This window comes from Heptranchias perlo, chromosome 19 (genome assembly GCF_035084215.1).
Source record: "Heptranchias perlo isolate sHepPer1 chromosome 19, sHepPer1.hap1, whole genome shotgun sequence".
NCBI lineage: Eukaryota > Metazoa > Chordata > Chondrichthyes > Hexanchiformes > Hexanchidae > Heptranchias > Heptranchias perlo.
This window is the reverse complement of record NC_090343.1, coordinates 32,158,335-32,176,454: the sequence shown is the minus strand read 5'-3', so window position 1 is coordinate 32,176,454 and position 18,120 is coordinate 32,158,335. Positions and strand designations below refer to the sequence as shown.

At 39.0% G+C, this 18,120-nt stretch overlaps 1 protein-coding gene across 3 annotated transcripts in view; it reads left to right on the top strand.

Annotated features, from left to right (window-relative positions):
• The window catches only part of adnpb (activity-dependent neuroprotector homeobox b), a 29,488-nt gene extending 12,001 nt beyond the window's left edge, over positions 1–17,487 (top strand). The window contains exons 2-6 of one of the 3 annotated variants that reach the window (XM_068000592.1): positions 6,365–6,410; positions 8,982–9,156; positions 10,085–10,197; positions 11,634–11,726; positions 12,760–17,487. In XM_068000592.1, the coding sequence (XP_067856693.1) occupies positions 10,090–10,197; positions 11,634–11,726; positions 12,760–16,494 (3,936 nt within the window). In that variant the 5' untranslated portion in view covers positions 6,365–6,410; positions 8,982–9,156; positions 10,085–10,089 and the 3' untranslated portion in view covers positions 16,495–17,487. Of the gene's footprint in view, positions 1–6,364; positions 6,411–8,977; positions 9,157–10,084; positions 10,198–11,633; positions 11,727–12,759 lie in introns of all 3 variants that reach the window. The other 2 variants (XM_068000593.1, XM_068000591.1) reach the window with 2 other exon arrangements.
• Positions 17,488–18,120: the final 633 nt, after the last annotated feature.

The window sequence follows — 18,120 nt, the reverse complement described above, 5'->3', positions numbered from 1 at the left end:
ATAAATACAAGATAGTCACGAATAAATCCAACAGGGAATTCAGGAGAATTCAGAGTGGTTAGAATGTGGAACTTGCTACCACAAGGAATAGTTGAGACGACTAGCATAGATGCATTTAAGGGGAAGCTAGATAAACACACGAGGGAAAAAGGATTAGAAGGAAATGCTGATACAGTTAGATGAAGTAGAGAGGAGGCTTGTGTGGAGGCTGTTGGGCCAAATGGCCAGTTTCTGTGCTGTACATTCTATATATTATGAATGATATGGAATGTGACTGTGCAGAAACATGCCTCTTGTCTCATCGATTCTGCTAAATGAACCACTTAGTCTAATCCTACTCTCCTGTACCCTTTCAAGCAAACTATCTAATTCATTTTTCAAATAGTTACCATAACAGGGCAATACTACTTTTAAACTTCTACATATCAGTTCTTTTAGAGTTGAAGGGAGGGGGGGGTGCAAAGTATTGCCATTTGTTCCAGATAACTGCGAGCCAATGTCCTAATGGGCAAAGCAGTCCCAGCTGAAGTGACCGTGGACAGTTTGCTAGTTTTGAGATACGGTATTATGGAATTAAACTGTGGGGTGGGGGAACTTCAATTTGTTTTGGCACACTCTGGTTCCATTGCACTCTTTTTTAAAAAAAAATGCATGTTCAATAGTTTTGCCATTGAATATCAGTAAAGAGTGCTTGGTTGTGCTTTTGACAAAATATTTTTAATCTTTACTTTGCTTGCAGTTCCCTTGCTGGCCAGTGATAGTCATTATTGAGCACAGTGACTTGCAAGCTAAAGTGCTTAATTTGTTATTTTCTCCCCTCCACCTTTGTTCTCGCCCACATGTCACTCAGTGGGCAAGTGTCTGCTGTGAGGCTGTATCTCATTTTGGGAGGTGAACAAGAGCAGCCAGAGATGACTCTTCTTGGACTCCTTCATTGGCATGGCTAATACCTGGAACTCAAAGTAGGTGGAAGCCCACATTGTTATTTTGCTTCAGCATGTTGTACGTCAGTATGCTATTTGCATCTACACAGCTTCTCTGGGGCATGTAATTCTTTAGCAAGTCTTCCCTTCCCCCCCCCCCCCCCCCCCTTCTTGGTAGATGCAATTTAATGTGGATAAGTGTGAAGTGATGCACTTTGGGAGGAAAACATGGAGAAGCAGTATAATCTAAATGGTACTATTTTGAGGGGGGTCCAAGAGCAGAGGGACCTGGGGGTGCATATTCACAAATCTTTGAAGGTGGCAGGGCAAGTTGATACGGCAATTAAGAAGGCGTATGGGATACTTGGCATTGTAAATAGGGGCATTGAATACAAAAACAAGGAAGACATGCTAATCCTTTACTAATCACTGGTTAGGCCTCAGCTGGAGTATTGTGTACAATTCTGGGCACCACACTTTAGCAAGGAGGTTTACCAAGGTAAAACCAGGGATGAGGGACTTCAGTTATGTGGAGAGATTGGAGAAGCTGGGATTGTTCTCAGCAGAGAAGGTGTTCAGTAGAGCTGCTCAAAATTATGAGGGGTTTTGATAGAGCAAATAAGGAAAAACTGTTTTCTCTGGCAAGTGGGTCGGTAACCAGAGGTCATAGATTTAAAGTAATTGACAAAAGAACTAGAGGGGAAATGAGAATTTTTTTTCACATGGGATTAAGATCTGGAACGCACTACCTGAAAGGGTGGTGGAAGCAGATTCCATTGGAACTTTCAAAAGGCAATTGGACATGTACTTGAAGAGGAATAATTTGCAGGATTATGGATAAAAGGCTGGGGTGTGGAACGAAATTGGACAGTTCTTTCAAAGAGCCGGCACAAGCACGACTTGCCAAATGGGCTCCTTCTGTGCTGTGATTCTATGAATCTATCTTGTGGCATCATAATTGTGATGGTTTTTCTGCTTTAACTGCGAAGGAAAGCTTTAAAATTCTACTTGCCACTCAGCCATGGGTGAGTTACTTTATAGCTTTGACAAGCTGAAAAACAGGCAATCTCCTCTCTCTCAAGCTTTCAGAGCTTTGCTCCTTCGTCAGGTGACTCACCTGACGAAGGAGCAAAGCTCTGAAAGCTTGTGATTTCAAATAAAACTGTTGGACTATAACCTGGTGTTGTGCGACTCCTTACGTTTGTCCACCCCAGTCCATCACCGGCATCTCCACATCATCTCACAAGTAACATTGGTGTCTTTTTAACCTATAATTTTCGTGCCTCCAGCCCATGACTCTTCTGTAGTATAATTCCACCCATGTTAGCAAGCCTCTGGTATTTCACCCAAAGGGTATTTATCATCTGTGATGTGAAGAGTTCCAACCCTCATTGCAGCAGTGTGAATGAAAATGATATGGGCAAGAAGAGGGGGAAAAAAAATTTGCCCCACATTGAGGCATGAAAAAGAGAAATGGCAAAAAGAAAAATCTCCTGAGGAATAGGACTGCCCAAAAGACAGCTTGTAGGATTGGCCAATCTGTAGTGAGTAACAGGATCAAAGCAGTGTAGGTATTTATTTAGCTTTTTAGGATTTAAGTTTGACTTTCAGTTTCAATTAAACTTTGTATGTAATTGTGTTATGATGCAGTGTTTCTACCACAAAGGGTAGTGCAACCAGGCCCTGTTCTCACCCAGTGTCCACACATGAGTTTTTTGTTATGGAGGGTGCTACTCAAAGGTTATTCTGTGCTTGGAGCGCCATGTTATACAGATAAGATTCAGAACATTCTTTCAAGAAAAATATCAGTCATCTTTAAAATGAGTAGCATATCAAGCAGAAGCTAGTGCATTTTTTTGAAAATACTGCTTGTTCTACAATTCTGATTCATTTCAAAGATATAAGGTACTGGGTAAATTATTGAGAAAGAATGGTTCACATAATGTTGACAACTTGAGGAATGTGCAATTAATTTGGTCAATGAATGCATAGATTTTGTTGCCTACTAATAGTTTAAACTTGGCTTGATGGTGATGGTGCTGCTTTGGGATGAGAGGTATTGAAGATAACAACTGATGGGTACTGACTGAGATACCAGTATATCAGTTGGAACTTTTTTTTGGATCAGTTGGCCATTCCTAAGTTTCTTTAAAGTTGTGCTTGTATGTGACATTAACTTCATAGCTTGGAAAATTACACGTTAGGCAATCAACGACCATATGTTTCACCATTTTCTTTAAGGAAATTCTGTTTTTTAGGCCTTGTTATACACAAGAGCATTATCAAGATATATATATCCTGTTGGTGCTAATACCTGATGCAATAATCTGGGCATTGTATTTGAATACACTGGTTCTGATTTTGTACAGCAATTCTATTTATTCCACTGAGCAGCCCCATTAGAGTGCATCCAAGTTTGCATGCTTATGCATATTTGAAGATACATACATAAGTAGTTGTTTACTGATTTAAATCTGGCTCACTATTTATACTGACAAGTATACATCCAAATTGGCCTAGTTTTGTGACCTGCCTTTAAGACAGATAATGTTTCTGCAAGTGCAATTTTGGGAAACATGTTTGCTGTTTGTGGTGGCAAATGGGTGAGTTTGTTGCTGAATTGGGCTTTATTTTGCCTCTGTAAATGGGACTTCCATAACATTTGCATGCTTGCTATGTGAAGTAATTCTTGCACGTTCCAAATGTTTAGATTTGGCTGCAAAGAGAGAATCTTGGCCAGGGTGCTTTTAACTCCGTCCATGAATCCTAAATAGATTAAGTCTGCCTCTTAAAATGCTTTTTTTGGGTGTATGTTGTATGAAGGTTGCTAACTGTCCATTTCAGTCATTGCTGTTAAATTTCAATTGAATTAAATCATGCTTCTCATCCCAACATTTTATCCTTCTCACTGCTTTGTATTGTGAAATTGATTCATGATTCTGGATTTACTAAGTTGGGCTTCACAATTGTGTGGCTTTATTATACGTTTGTAAAATATTTTTTGTTACTGATCAAATTATTCAGCACTTTTTGGGCTGGGAATAAGGGTGTGTAATAAAAAAAAATAGTTTCTGTCCATAATCTCATTTACTTAGCTTCCTTGGTTGAAAAAATCTGATAAATGTCACTATGGTACTGTTGAGGGTGAAGGAAGAGAGAAATTGTACACTGCAGAAACAGATCTCTTGAAGGTATACTCTTTTTGTGGTTTCCAGTATGGAATTGTCTAATTTATTCATGGTATGTAGATAACCTAATTGGGTAATCTACTTTTTCATCTAATCTCCCGTGAGTGGGTGTAGTATGGAACCTTTGTTCTATAAACTGAGGTACAGTAGGGTCCTCCTTTCTTCCTGTGTCCTCTCATGTTCAACTCTATTGCTAATTAATCATAATTGGTCTTGTGTTAGGGTATTGTGGTATTCCTCAGGTTATCTGAAACATGCTGTTTATAAGACTACAACAGACTGATGTAATTTGCTTTTGCTACATTATACAAGCATGTGATATTTATGGGGTGCTTATCTAAGTTACAATTTTATAAATAGTTTTTTTTTTGGTCAGCCAAGAGTCTGGCATTCATGGAAAGCTCTCACCATGCTTAAAGTTGTCCAAAGAAAGCTACAGAATTAGAATTTTCATTTGTCTGATATGAAGTACGTAAACAGCCAAAGCTCAGGGAGACCAAGTGTTTGTAGCTGGAGTTTAACTGACTTAGACTATGCAGCTTACTAGCACAGAGCACTCAAGTTTCCTGCTGCGTGTTTAGGTAGGCTCACTCTGCTCATTAAGATCATAGTTCCAGATAATTCTAAAAGCCAAGTGGGGAGACTCCTAGTCCCCAATGGCAGCTCCATTGCATTCAGAGGCTGACTAATCAATCAGGAAAGGTGCCCTGAGCTCCAAAACTAGATCTAACAGAGACTGTACTTAGTGCCCCCATACCTCAAGTAGGTTAGTCACTATTTGATCATTACACAATTGATGACCATGGTTTTGAGCCCTTGTTAGGACAACAGTTACCAGGCGCTCCTCCTGCGTGATATACTGAACAGCACAATTTGCCACAAAATGTGAATGTATTGTTACCCTGATGCATGTAATTTTTCATCAAGTGGTGATCCCACCAGAAGGGGGGAGAACTTCAGGAGTGACTCCTTGTTTCTCCAATCCAATCAAGTTAGGCATGAAAGTCTAAATATATGAGCAAGCCCTGCCTCCAGTAACAACTTGCAGCATTTGTTGTCCCAAGCTTCAGTTTCCATACCAGCTTTATGATGAATATCTGCCGTCAGAGTGCTAAAAGGATCTATGCAAGATAGATAGATCATCAGTCATCTTCATGTTCTTGATGTCCAAATGCAGTGCTGTGTACTAGTTATCACAGGTGCTGGTCCTGAAGTAAGGGATTTGGTCAAGCCTGACTGTACCTCTGCGGCCCTGTGATAGATTGGTGTAGGCTGGAGCTCGCGCTCTCTCCCTGCTACTGTTAACTTTTTTTTGCCACAACTCCACCTCAAGTCGGGTCCCGGATCTTTCATTTGGGCCAAATGAAGACATTGGTTGCATCCCTCAGCTCTCTCTCATGCAGGCAAATGCAACAAATTAAACCTACACTGGGACTCTGTTGAAGCAAAGAGCTGTGTTCAAGCTATAGTTGGCATCCACTAGAACTCTCATATGAATCAACAATTGGGCTAGATATTTGTATCTTCCAATCATTACCTTTTTGAGATCTCCTCTTGAGCCATATAGAACCATAGTACCAATCTTTGGCTACCCATCACCATATCCCACTGGCTCGACCTTTAAAATGGCAAGTGTAGCACACTAGATCCCAGGTGGGCTCACCAACAATGCATCTTTGAAAAGAGTGGAGCAATTCTTTGACCTGCAGACATCCCTTATGACTCTGTCCAGCACATCATTGAAGATGAAAGACAAACTTGCCTCAAATTAGTTTCACATGGGTGCAGTTTAATAAGAACATAAGAAATGGGAACTGGAGTAGGCCATATGTGCCTCAAGCCTGCTCCATCATTTTTGTTATTCATTCATGGGATGTGGGCGTTGCTGGCAAGGCCGGCATTCATTGCCCATCTCTAATTGCCCTTGAGAAGGTGGTGGTGAGCCGCCGCCTTGAATCGCTGCAGTCCGTGTGGTGACGGTTCTCCCACAGTGCTGTTCGGAAGGGAGTTCCAGGATTTTGACCCAGCGACGATGAAGGAACGGCGATATATTTCCAGCATGATCATGGCTGATCTTAAACCTCAACTCCACTTTCCCAACTTTATCGATCAGTGTTCTCTCTCCGGCTGTAACTTTCATTTTAATTTCCCCAGTGGCTAAGGCATTGTAACTTTGGTACTTGTGTTTCTCATCTGTATCTTCATCTTTTACTTTAATAGTATTAGTCAAAAGTTGTACTTTCTTTCCTACAGAAATCCCCTCATCAGAAAACTGGTAAATCTGGGGACATACGTTCAGGTGAGATGTTTTATTTAATGTATAAATATATTGCAGCCTTAACTATGGACTACATCTGATCCGAATATATTACATTTTCTGGTGCATGTGACCTCCAGGGCATGCATACTGATTGCTAATAAGTACACTGCATATGTGGAAGAAGCTTCTATAAGTTCCTGGCAGAAAAATGTTTCTCCAACTGAAATTTGGAACTTTGTTTGATTATGTGGTCATTTTCCATTAATCAGTAATGATTCCTTCTCTGTTGTAAGCAATTGGCATTCATGCTCCCCTTAAGTTTGAGCCTAGGTTAAATTCCAGGAAACTTGTCCTAAATGTAAGGACACAAAAGTCTGCCTTGTGCTTTTCACAGGATTTTAAACTTGGTATAAAATCAGATTTCTACAGCTGTCTATAAGATCATTGAAGTGCTCTCATTTTTTTCCTGTTTCTGCTCTGAGCATGGTGGAGTATGGTTCCAGAAGCACTAGCAACCTCCAGTACATTGCCTAAGTGGTTGTTCTTCATGCAAGTGCCTGGGCAGCAGACTCTTAGATGTGGCGAGCATCACACCCTGAGCCTGAATCTGTCATCACACATTGTCCACACATATGTGCTTTCCAGCAGGGAAAACTTGATTGGAAACCCTGGCTGGATTTTTTTTTTTTCCCCCTCCTTCCTTGTCTGGGACATTGAAGCTAATTATAGTACCCACACTGTGCCCCAGCTGAGAGAGCTCATCACATACCAATAATCATACCTGGGACCTTTCTGGTCTGTATCTCAGCAGACACCATGCGATGATTTTACACATTATAGATTTTCTTTTGAGCTATGTACAGTTCAGTGATTTTAATTCAAGGAGAATTTGACTCTTTTAAATTTTGTAAATTTCAATCATTTGCTCATAAGCCTACTTTATCTTGTGTTCAGAGAATATGTGCTATGCATCTCCCTAGGAGGGAGGGGAACATTGATCACATCACTTGCTCTGAGGCTTCTGCATATACTGCTGACCAACCTAGGGGGTATTAATAACAGTATGGAAGATCGTTAACACAAACTCACTGTCTTACTATGTCAATTTGGTCCACCACTGGAATGGTTTGTAATATTTCTGTAAATAGATATGCTGTACTCCATTGTCTCTCTTTCCACCCCCCCCCCAATAGTTTTGTTTTACGTTTCCCAACTTTTCTCTCTCCTGAAAGTGGTTAGGTTTGGTATTGAGGGTACTGGCAGTGCTGTGCTACCTCACTGAAGTGACCATTCTTCATGTGTGAATCTAGACAGTGAGTTTTGTCGGGCTGTTGGAGGCCACTGCATACTTGGCCAATCCTGTTCTGGCTAAATATCCTTATACACAAACTTTGTAGCAGTGACACTAGATAGTAATAATGAGTGGGTACCCTGTGATTATTCCCCACCATTAACGTGGGGTGATGAGGCAAATTGTTGTCTCTGCTAACTCAGCACAAACTAGAATCAAACCTGGTCAGGTCTGTACAGCGTAATTCAATTTTCAACAGAAGCCTTGCTAAAATGAATACATTAAAACCACAAAGCTGTTTAATGCAGGAGTTGTAAATCACTTGATTTAGAAGTGCAGTACTGTAGTATCTAACATACAGATATCTGACCTGTTGTACAGAAAAGGTATACTTTGTAAAACAGAATCCTCTAGAATTTGTAAATGTTTTTCCTGTTCAGTGACCTATATTGCTTTTACTGCTGTCCTTAGTCAGATGTTCCCTTCCTCCCTAATCCATGTGTGTTGAGTGTCATCTGTGTGCTAACACAGATATCCAAGTTTTTGTGGGCTCCATAGGCACATACCATGGAGCCTCGGAGGTTGTATAAAATGTACTGCCATGTTCCCTTTAATTTGCATATTTCTCAATGTGCTCATACTAACCAGTCTATTTAGGATTTGTTTACCAATATGGCAACAGTGCTAAGAGCTGCCATTTCCAAACTTCAAAGCCCACAAAATTCAAATGGGACAAACTAGGAAATAAGAAATGTAAACACAAATATTACTGAGTTTCCTGGTCTTTCAGGGCTGAATTTCTAAGATTTGAGTACCATATGTGGAGCCCATGGGTTGCATGTTGGACAGCCCTAAGGGAAATTAAAGCGGGGACTCTGAATAATACTTTGTAGTCAAGAGCTGATAAGAGAAAGGGAAGGGGGAGGAAATAAGCCAGTAATTAAAATTAGAGGTGCGGGTAGATTCAGAATATTTTGAATGCACACATTTAATGTTGGGCTTATGTCCGTGTTTTGATTGTATTAAGCTGTATTTGCTATAATATTTTGTGATTTCACCTACTTACCCTGGTTTGGTTATTTTAAAACACAGATACATGGCTAGAATTGTGTTTTACTTTAAAAGCCAGTATGCCAATTTTGTTAAAACTGATGGCAAGACTTGAAAGTCTGACTAGTTTTTGATTTCCCTGATGCCTGCAATATTATGTTTACCTATAACTCTATTCAAGAAGCTGAAAATTGAGGTTAATTAAATGCTGCATTGTGATTCTACCTGGTCACATCACTTGAAGTGTGTTCTCTGTTTTGCAAAGATAGCATTATTGATGAAAGGGTACATAAGAACATAAAGCATGGAACAAGAAAAGGCTATTTGGTCCATCAAGCTCGCTTCCTCCACAGACCATACACAATCTACCCTATCATGGATTCTACCCCACCCATTTAATCTCCTGAGGGAAAGCTCTGCATAAATATTCCCCGATTCCAAAAGGTAATCAAACAAAACTCCAGAATATTCATCCATCCATTTATCTCCACCACTGAAATCAACAGCCAATATGCTGAGCCACAGCAGCATTGGGAACCATTGTTTCCTGTGGAGTTTTTATCATTTCAGATTATACCTATTCCTTTGGTCTCCAACCTCAGTGCCTATCAGATATTTATTCCACTCTTTGAATTGAGTTATTTGAAAACATAAACTTTTTTTTATTGCTGAGAATCTGTTCCACTTATCCAATACTTTGCCTGCCACAAAACAAGTGTGTTGGACAGTATGGGATCCTACTCTCAATCCTCTGCTAGTGCTGCTGTGAGCCATCCACTTGAGGTGTAGGAGAGCAGAGCTTTCCTGGATTTTCCTCATGCGAAAGATGTTGGCCTCTACTTAGCATTTCATCGCAGCAGTGAAATTAGCCTTGTAGTTGAATTGCCTCATCATTTTGTGACACTTAGTATTGGTGGTCACTATCCTTCAGATGTACCAAAAAGTGAAAAATGCATCCCATGACATGCCATTGTGATATCATAGCTTGCTTCATCGCCATTGAAATCCACAATGCCAGTATGCATCTGTGTTGTGCAGCTTTTTACTTCCAACGCCCACTTTCAACTGAATTTGATTGGTCAGTTTTCACCTGACACCAGTGTGCAGTTCAGCACTGTACATGAATCAGTTAACTCTTAAAAATTGAAATATCTGATGTTGAAGTGAGGGTGGTGGTCAGGAAATTGAAGAAAGCAGAAACAATGCAAAAAAAAAATTGTACGTGCAAGTTACCTGTTTATTACCTTTACCATACAGTATTTTCACTTGCTTTTCATAATGATTAAGCATGCTCAGTTAAGTTGTATCACACTAACTGTACATTGACAATAGTGCTACGGAGGCTTACCTGTGATCTTTTTCTCCCAAACAGAAACTATGTACCAGCTTCCTGTCAACAACCTTGCAAATCTAAGAAAGGCTCGTAAAACAGTGAAAAAGATCCTTACAGATATTGGCTTGGATTATTGTAAAGATCATATAGAGGTAAGTAGAAATTCATGGTTTTGGAGGATGTGAAACTGGATTCAAATCCCCTCACATACTGATATAAAACTCCCTTTTGGTAGCTTTAAGAGTTTAAAAAGCAACGAGTTTGAGTAGTTTCTGGAGGCCTAAGTTCATAACACAATAGTTTATAATTTACCATTTTCAAGTTGTAGACTTGCACAGCCTAGCTACAAAGGTAGCTGATGTGGGAATATGTTACATTAGTGAAATAAAGGGTGCTCTTCAGAGTTAAATGTATTGTTATTATCGAGAAATTTACTCTGCTTGATACTCCTTACGTACATCATGATTACAGAGAAAATTGCATCTTGGGGTGCATGTCATGAGATTATTTTCTTTAAATTATTTCCTAATGGTTGTTGTCTGTATAATTTTAAGTAGATCAGGACTCTTGCTGCCTTGCCATGCCGGCAAACTACTGTGTACTCCCACCTGAACCCGTTGTAGTGTGCAATGACTTATTTGCTTTTGCATCCGTTAGTCTAGCTTATTTTGGGGATAGAGCTTGGAAAAACATGTCCAGTTACATTTGAAAATTGATCTTACTTTTTGTATTAAAATTTAAGGTGTTTAATAAAACTATACCTTCATAAAGATGGGTTGAATTTATAACTTTGTTTTTGTCAGAATAAGCTGAAGTGCTTCCCCCTTTAAATTTAGATATGTATACAGATGTTATCTGTTTTATTGCTAATTGATGAGCCTGAACCAAGGATAACAATTAGGGAAAGTGGCATGAATACATAACCACACAACTGAATTTGGTATCTGATGAAAATATTCGTAGCTTGACATTTATTAGAGACTGCATGTGCTCCAAAGGCTCTTTTTAGCTAAGCATTTCTGTCAGGAGATGAGAGTGAGGATAAACTTAAGGTAATGCATGTTTCTTCTCCACAAAATAAACAGTAAGACCTGATTTGATCAGGAGCCAAATTAAGTTTTGAGAATTAATGGTAATCCTTATTTGAAATCAATTCATGTTATGCTCCCATTAATTTCAAGCATAGGAAGTTTTCAATAATTTTGAGTGTGGGTATTTTTTGAAGGGTAGTCACACAATCGAGGGGCTAAACTTTCATTTTTGTCCTGAGCCCAGAATAAGCAACTAGCTTTGAACTCATGCACTGATTTGTACACACACACTTAAAGGAATTTACTGACTGTTGAAGGAGTTGCTACCCTGTAAAGCAGTACTGCACTATATGAAGTTTATTGTGACATGTCGGTGCTTGGTCTGTTTTAAATGATTGTGATTCATACTTTTTGCATCTGCTTTGGGAGAGGATAGAGAAGAAAATTAAATGTTGCTTTGATACAAAGTTTCAGTGGAAGGTTTTTACTTGATGACTAATAAAGAATAAAATAATTGTGTAGTATTAAAAATCTATTGACTATTACTGTTCTTCCAGGATTTTAAACAGTTCGAACCAAATGACTTCTACCTGAAGAACACTACGTGGGATGATGTCTCACTTTGGGACCCTTCTTCGACAAAGCTACAGGTTAGTTTAATTTCGATACTGGAAGTGTTCATTCTTATATTATGTTCAGTTTCCTTAATGCTTCATTCAGAGTTATACCTAACTAGCGGGGTGAGCTTCATTGCTTAAAATATATTTTTTTTACTAAGTTGTAAACTTATACACACATCCATTGTGCATGTCTGCAAATAATTTTTTTAAAACTATATTATAATTAGTGATTTTGATGAGTTGAAACTTGAGGCTGTAGTTTAGTAAATCTACAGTAATGCTGATAGATCAAAACATTTAGATTGTTTCTATGGTGGATTTCAGATTTTACATAATAAAATTGAGGCTCTTTATAGCAAATTGTTAAAAGTACAAAGAGCATAAAAATTGGTTTTTTTCAAATACGTAGCTTCAAAACAAAAGGAATCGGTTGTTAAAGCAACATGTATTACCTCGTGTTGCCTTTAGCCTGTGCAGTGATGTGCTGTCAACTTTTTATATAATTAATTCACACTTTGGATAGGTTCTATGATTCTATGAAAACTTTGATTACCAAAAAGCAGATTTTTTTTAATTGGCCATAAATATTTTGCATTTAAAAATAATCTTGTTTGTAAGTTTGTATAGAAAGTAGTGTATTTTCAACTAGAGTATTATTACAGAATGTTATATACTTAGCATCCTAATGCCGATTCATCGATGTATAAATGAAACACAGTAAAATGTAGCTGCAATAAATTTTCAGGTGTTTCCAGCCTTTGCACTAAACGGAGTGTAAACACAATTTGTAAATGTACAAATAGTATCAGTCCTATTCCAGTGTAGTGACTCAGACTATAGCACTGAATAGGATGCTGTGTAATCTACCTTAGAGCAATTCTTTTAGCATATTTAAAATTTAAAAATATTCTACCCATAACATTTTTGGGCAAAGGAACAGTTACAAATACATGTATGTCAAGCAATCTATGGGTACCTTTGTTTTAATCACAATGAAAACAAAATAGGACTAATTTAAATTGCACCTTGAACAATAATAACCACTGTTGTTTTGCATTTTCAGGATTATCGTACAAAACCATTTTGCTGCAGTGCTTGTCCTTTTGCATCCAAATTTTTTTCTGCCTACAAGAGCCACTTCAGAAATGTTCATAGTGAAGATTTTGAAAACAAAATTCTGATAAATTGCCCTTATTGTCCATACAATGCTGACAGAAAGACCCTGGAGACCCATATCAAGATCTTTCACGTTCCTCTATGGAAAGTACCCAGTGGAGGCAAGAATGCGCACAATGAAAAGTCAAAGCAGGATGGCAATCTTAAACTGAAACATGCTGACAGTGTGGAGCAAGCAGTCTATTACTGTAAGAAGTGTACCTACCGAGATCCTCTGTATGATGTTGTCAGGAAACATATTTACAGGGAACATTTTCAACATGTGGCAGCACCTTATGTGGCGAGAACGGGAGACAAGTCAGTGAATGGCACATTTTCTGCCCCTAATGGACGAGAGGATGGGACTGTACATTGCAAACGTTGTCTCTTCATACCTAAGACTTACGAGACCTTGGTGCAGCATGTTATTGAAGACCATGAACGAATAGGCTACCAAGTAACAGCAATGATAGGACATACTAATGTGGTAGTACCAAGATCAAAGCCCTTGATGCTGATAGCACCAAAGCCACACGATAAGCCTTCTCTAGCTGCCGCAAATTATCAGAGTATTAAAACTTCAATGCAGCAGAATATGAATCGTGTATCCATGTCCAAAAACGCACAGAATTCTGCAGTCAATCTTATGTCAAGTACTGCTCGTCTGCCACCAAAATATGCCATTTCATCAATGGCACATAACTATTCTTTGGGACAACAAATTAGACTCCCACTGCCAGGTGGTTTACCAGTTTCTCTTCAGCAGCGGTCACAAACAGTAAAACAGTTAATCTCTAGTGGCAACGGAAGGCCATATGGTGTTAGTGCTGGAGAGCAGAGGCGGCCATCTCAGATGCAATATAGTGTTCAGTCGGGAAGCTTGACTGGTGGAAACAGTGCATCCAGTCAATTGTCAATGAAACAGTCGCCGTTCAGTATTTCTCAAGCTCAAAGGATGCAAGGATTATCCACTTCAGCGGTAAAGTCATCTTTAACTTCCCCAGCAGGCCTCACTAATTCTGCTACACAGAGCTCTGCATTAGCTGGTTCTGCTGCTCAGAAGTGGAAGATCTGCACAATGTGTAATGAGCTTTTCCCAGAAAGTGTGTATAGTATACACTTTGAAAAGGAGCATAAAGCTGAAAAGATCCAGGCTGTAGCTAATTACATTCAGAAGATCAACAGTTTCACAAGCAAGTGTCTCTACTGCAACCGTTATTTACCTAGTGAAACACTGCTTAACCACATGCTTATACATGGACTGTCATGTCCTTACTGCCGTTCCACTTTCAATGATGTTGAAAAGATGGCTGAACATGTACGAATCCTTCACATTGATGAAGAAGTGGGACCTAAGACTGAGTCAACATTAACTTTTGATTTGTCTACACAGAAGGGTAGTCGCAGTAATATACAACTCCTTGTAACTACATACAGTATTTCTGAGAGTGCCTCAATGGAGAATGCAAACTATCGACCCCAGAGTCAGAACTTAGCATTCAGAAAGCCAGAAGGGCAGTTGCAGCAGCCAAAACCACAGGTCAAATCTAAAATAAAGCCAGATTTGAATTCTATACCTCAAACCCAGATACCCTATAAAAATGATGTTGGAAAAACCCTTTGCCCATTGTGCTTCTCTATTTTGAAGGGCCCAATATCTGATGCTTTGGCTCACCATCTGAGGGAACGGCATCAGGTGATACAAACCATTCATCCAGTGGAGAAAAAACTGACCTATAAATGCATTCACTGTTTGGGTGTCTACACAAGTAACATGACAGCCTCTACTATAACATTGCATCTGGTACACTGTAGAGGTGTTGGAAAAGCACAAAATGGTCAAGACCGAAGTCTTGCTCATGCCAAGGTAACGCACTCACCAAGTGTAATGCCCATGAAACGTGAATATGAGTATGAATATGGAGACTTTGCTTTAATGAAGAAAAGGAAATTGGATGGTGAGGAGACAGTTCAAAGTTTTACCTTGGGAGAGGATAAACATGAAGAGCCAGTAGTTTTAGCTATTGATCCCAAGGGCTATGAGGATGAGTCCTACGAGGCTAGAAAAATGTTCCTTACAAACTACTTTAACAAGCAACCCTATCCAAACAGAAGGGAAATTGAAAAGTTGGCAGCTGGCTTATGGTTATGGAAATCAGATATTGCCTCACACTTCAGCAACAAGAGGAAGAAATGTGTTCGAGATTGTGAAAGGTACAGGCCTAAGGTATTGCTTGGATTTAACATGATGGAATTGCGAAAGGTAAAGCACAATATGGACTTTGGGCCTACTTGGAATATGTTAAATAACAAAGAAGTAGATGGCAAAGAATCTGCCAGTTCAAAACCAAACTCAGAAAAAGTGAATCAGAAGCCAGAAAAGGAGAGAAGAGATTTGAGTCTGGGATCAGAAAAAGTGGAGGGAAGTGTTTTAGATTTGAGCTCCCAAATGGAGGAAAATTCAAATCCCAACACAGAAAAGGTGGAGGGAAGTGCTTTGAGCCAGAGCGCTCAAAAAATGGAGGGAAGTGCTGCTTTAGATTTGAGCACTCAGATGGAAGAAAGTCCTTCAAATGCGAGCTCTGAGATGGTGGAGGGAACACCATTAGATTTGAGTGCTCAGATGGTAGATGAAAGTCCTTCAAGCAAGAGCGCTGAGATGGTGGAGGAAAGTCCTTCAAATGTGAGCTCAGAGATGGTGGAGGAAAGTCCTTCAAATATGAGTTCTGACATGGTGGAGGGAAGTGCTTTAGATTTGAGTTCTCAGATGGTGGAGAAAAGCCCTTCAAATATGAGTTCTGAGATGGTGGAGGGAAGCCCTTCTAATATGAGCTCTGAGATGGTGGAAGCAAGTCCTTCAAATATGAGTCCAGATATGGTGGAGGAAAGTGCTTCAAATATGAGTCCAGATAATGTGGAGGAAAATGCTTCAAATACTTGTGCAGATGAAGAATTGCCATCAACTGAAATGGGTGGTGAGTCTAGAGAAGAAAGTTCTGAAATGGTTCCTGAAGAGTTAAATAACGAATTGCAAAAACCTGCATTTGCAGAAACAGCATCATTGGAGCTGAAGGATGATGAATCAAATATGGAAGAGGAGCAATATCCTGAGCCATCTTCAGAATCAAAAGATAAAGAATCAGAAAGTGAGGATTCTGAAGAACTCTCAGAATGTAAAGACGGTGCTTCTCCGGCTGAGGATGGACTAGCATCTCCACAAGCATCTGATCAGGAGGATGTTTCATCTGAACTCAAACAAGAGTTTTGGATCAAACGACCTTGGACAGATGATGCATCCCAAAGTGAAGAAGAGGAGGAGCCCACACGGCCCTCTGAAGCAAAAGCTGCATTAGAAAGTGATGAACAGAACTGGGCAGAAGGACCATCTGAGTGGAGTGGAGAGCCATTCCAAAATGAAGAGGAAAAGTGGGCCAAAGAACAGCCTGAATGGAAGAATGTTTCGCCAGAGAATGAAGAAAGTTTGTCTAATCCACTGTTGGAGTGGCAAGGTAACACAGCAGATAGTGAAGGTGAGGAGCTTGATCAGCTCCTCGATCAGTCAAACGATGGTCTCTCAGATAATGTGGCAGAACCTGTTTGTGGCTCATCATCTGGTGTTGGGCTAAGTAGCCAGCCTGCATAGAAGTTTGACTTATTTTGGAGTCTCTCTTGCTGTGAAATGTGTGCAGTATCTTAAAATGAAAGGAGCCAGTGTATAAAATTTGAAGGACTATTCAGAGGTACAGAATTACAGACAGAGGAGGCATTAAAATGCAGCAGGTTTAGTTGCATTTTGCCTTTGGGTTGCTTTACAGTTGTACAAAAGTGGCATATTGTAATTTACTTTCTAAATGTTTTCTCATTTACCTATGGTAGTGAAAGGCCAACATGTACTTACTGGTTAACAGTGTACTGTACTATAGATTTCAATAAGACCTTTAAGTTTGTTTTATTCATTTACTCGGTCTGCGTAGCTGGAATGTATATTTCTACAGTCTTTTAGAGCCATTCTAAGTGAAGCTTATCGTATAGGTCTTGTGTACTTGTTCTAGATTTACTGTATGATTCACCTTTTTTTAGTGATACCCCTGCTGTTAAATAAATGCAGCATTTAGTTCACTTGATAACTGCTTGAAGGAGGTTGTGCTGTAGTGTCTGTCAACATTTATTATAAACTAGTTTTTATTGCACATATCCTTATACAACTTTGGTAGCATTTGGCCAGTAGCTTACTGAACATAAAAACTGGCCTTACTGTAATATGGCAAATTGCTGTTTAATGTATCCTTTGCTCCAATATTGATGGTTACTGGCATTTCAAATGTTAATGCATTTTTAAAGTCTCCCTTCAACCTAAATTACTTACAGAACTAGAAATGAAATTCATAATATGCTGATTTCACTAACTTATGTTTTGGATCAGCACACGTGATGAATTAGGTAAAACATGGCAAATATTTAGAAATGCTGGGTTTTGCCTATTTCAAGGTTACATGTTAGGGATAAACACCACTGGTGTTTGTATACATTGTATCATCTATGTAATAGTGTCTGTGTAGTAAATTTCATTTTTGTGATCTTTATTTTCCTTTGTACTTTTCATTTACACTTCTGGAAAATAAAATGCTTTATCGTACTTAATTGTGTATGATATTTACATGCATTTAACGTTATGGACTTGAGATAGTGGGAAGTTTTTTTTAAAAATGCAGCGCCCCTTAACATGTTTTCACTATGATCCATTTAATTAAAATTAACTGCATTTTTTCAACTCAACAAACCTTCAAAATAAAAGCTGTAAGTGTGAGACACTAACTTTTTGGATGTGCTTTATAATAAACTTGCAAATCAAGCTGTTTTGATGCAACAACAAATAGGCAAGAATTACATTCTATTTGCTTACATTTTGGGTTTTTTAGCATCTTCAGTTTTTAGCATCTTAGTAACTTATGAAGTCCTAATTTGTTTTTATGAATTATAGAATTGTATAGATTCAAAACACACGTGGGGGGTTAATGGGTTATAATATTGTCTATTTATAGATAATTATTTGTATGATTGGTCCAGCAGATTTATAATTTTCTGTGAAGTTGGGTGCATGTATAAATGCTGACATTTTCTTCCAAGTTTAATCATACTTAATAACTGCACCACCTTTTGAAAATGGGCACTAGTTCCTCTGACATGGGAATCTTCCCTTGTAATTTTTAAGTTCACGCCTTCAGGAACTAGGGAGCGTGCTAACCTGCAACTTTGTTTCACACCATTA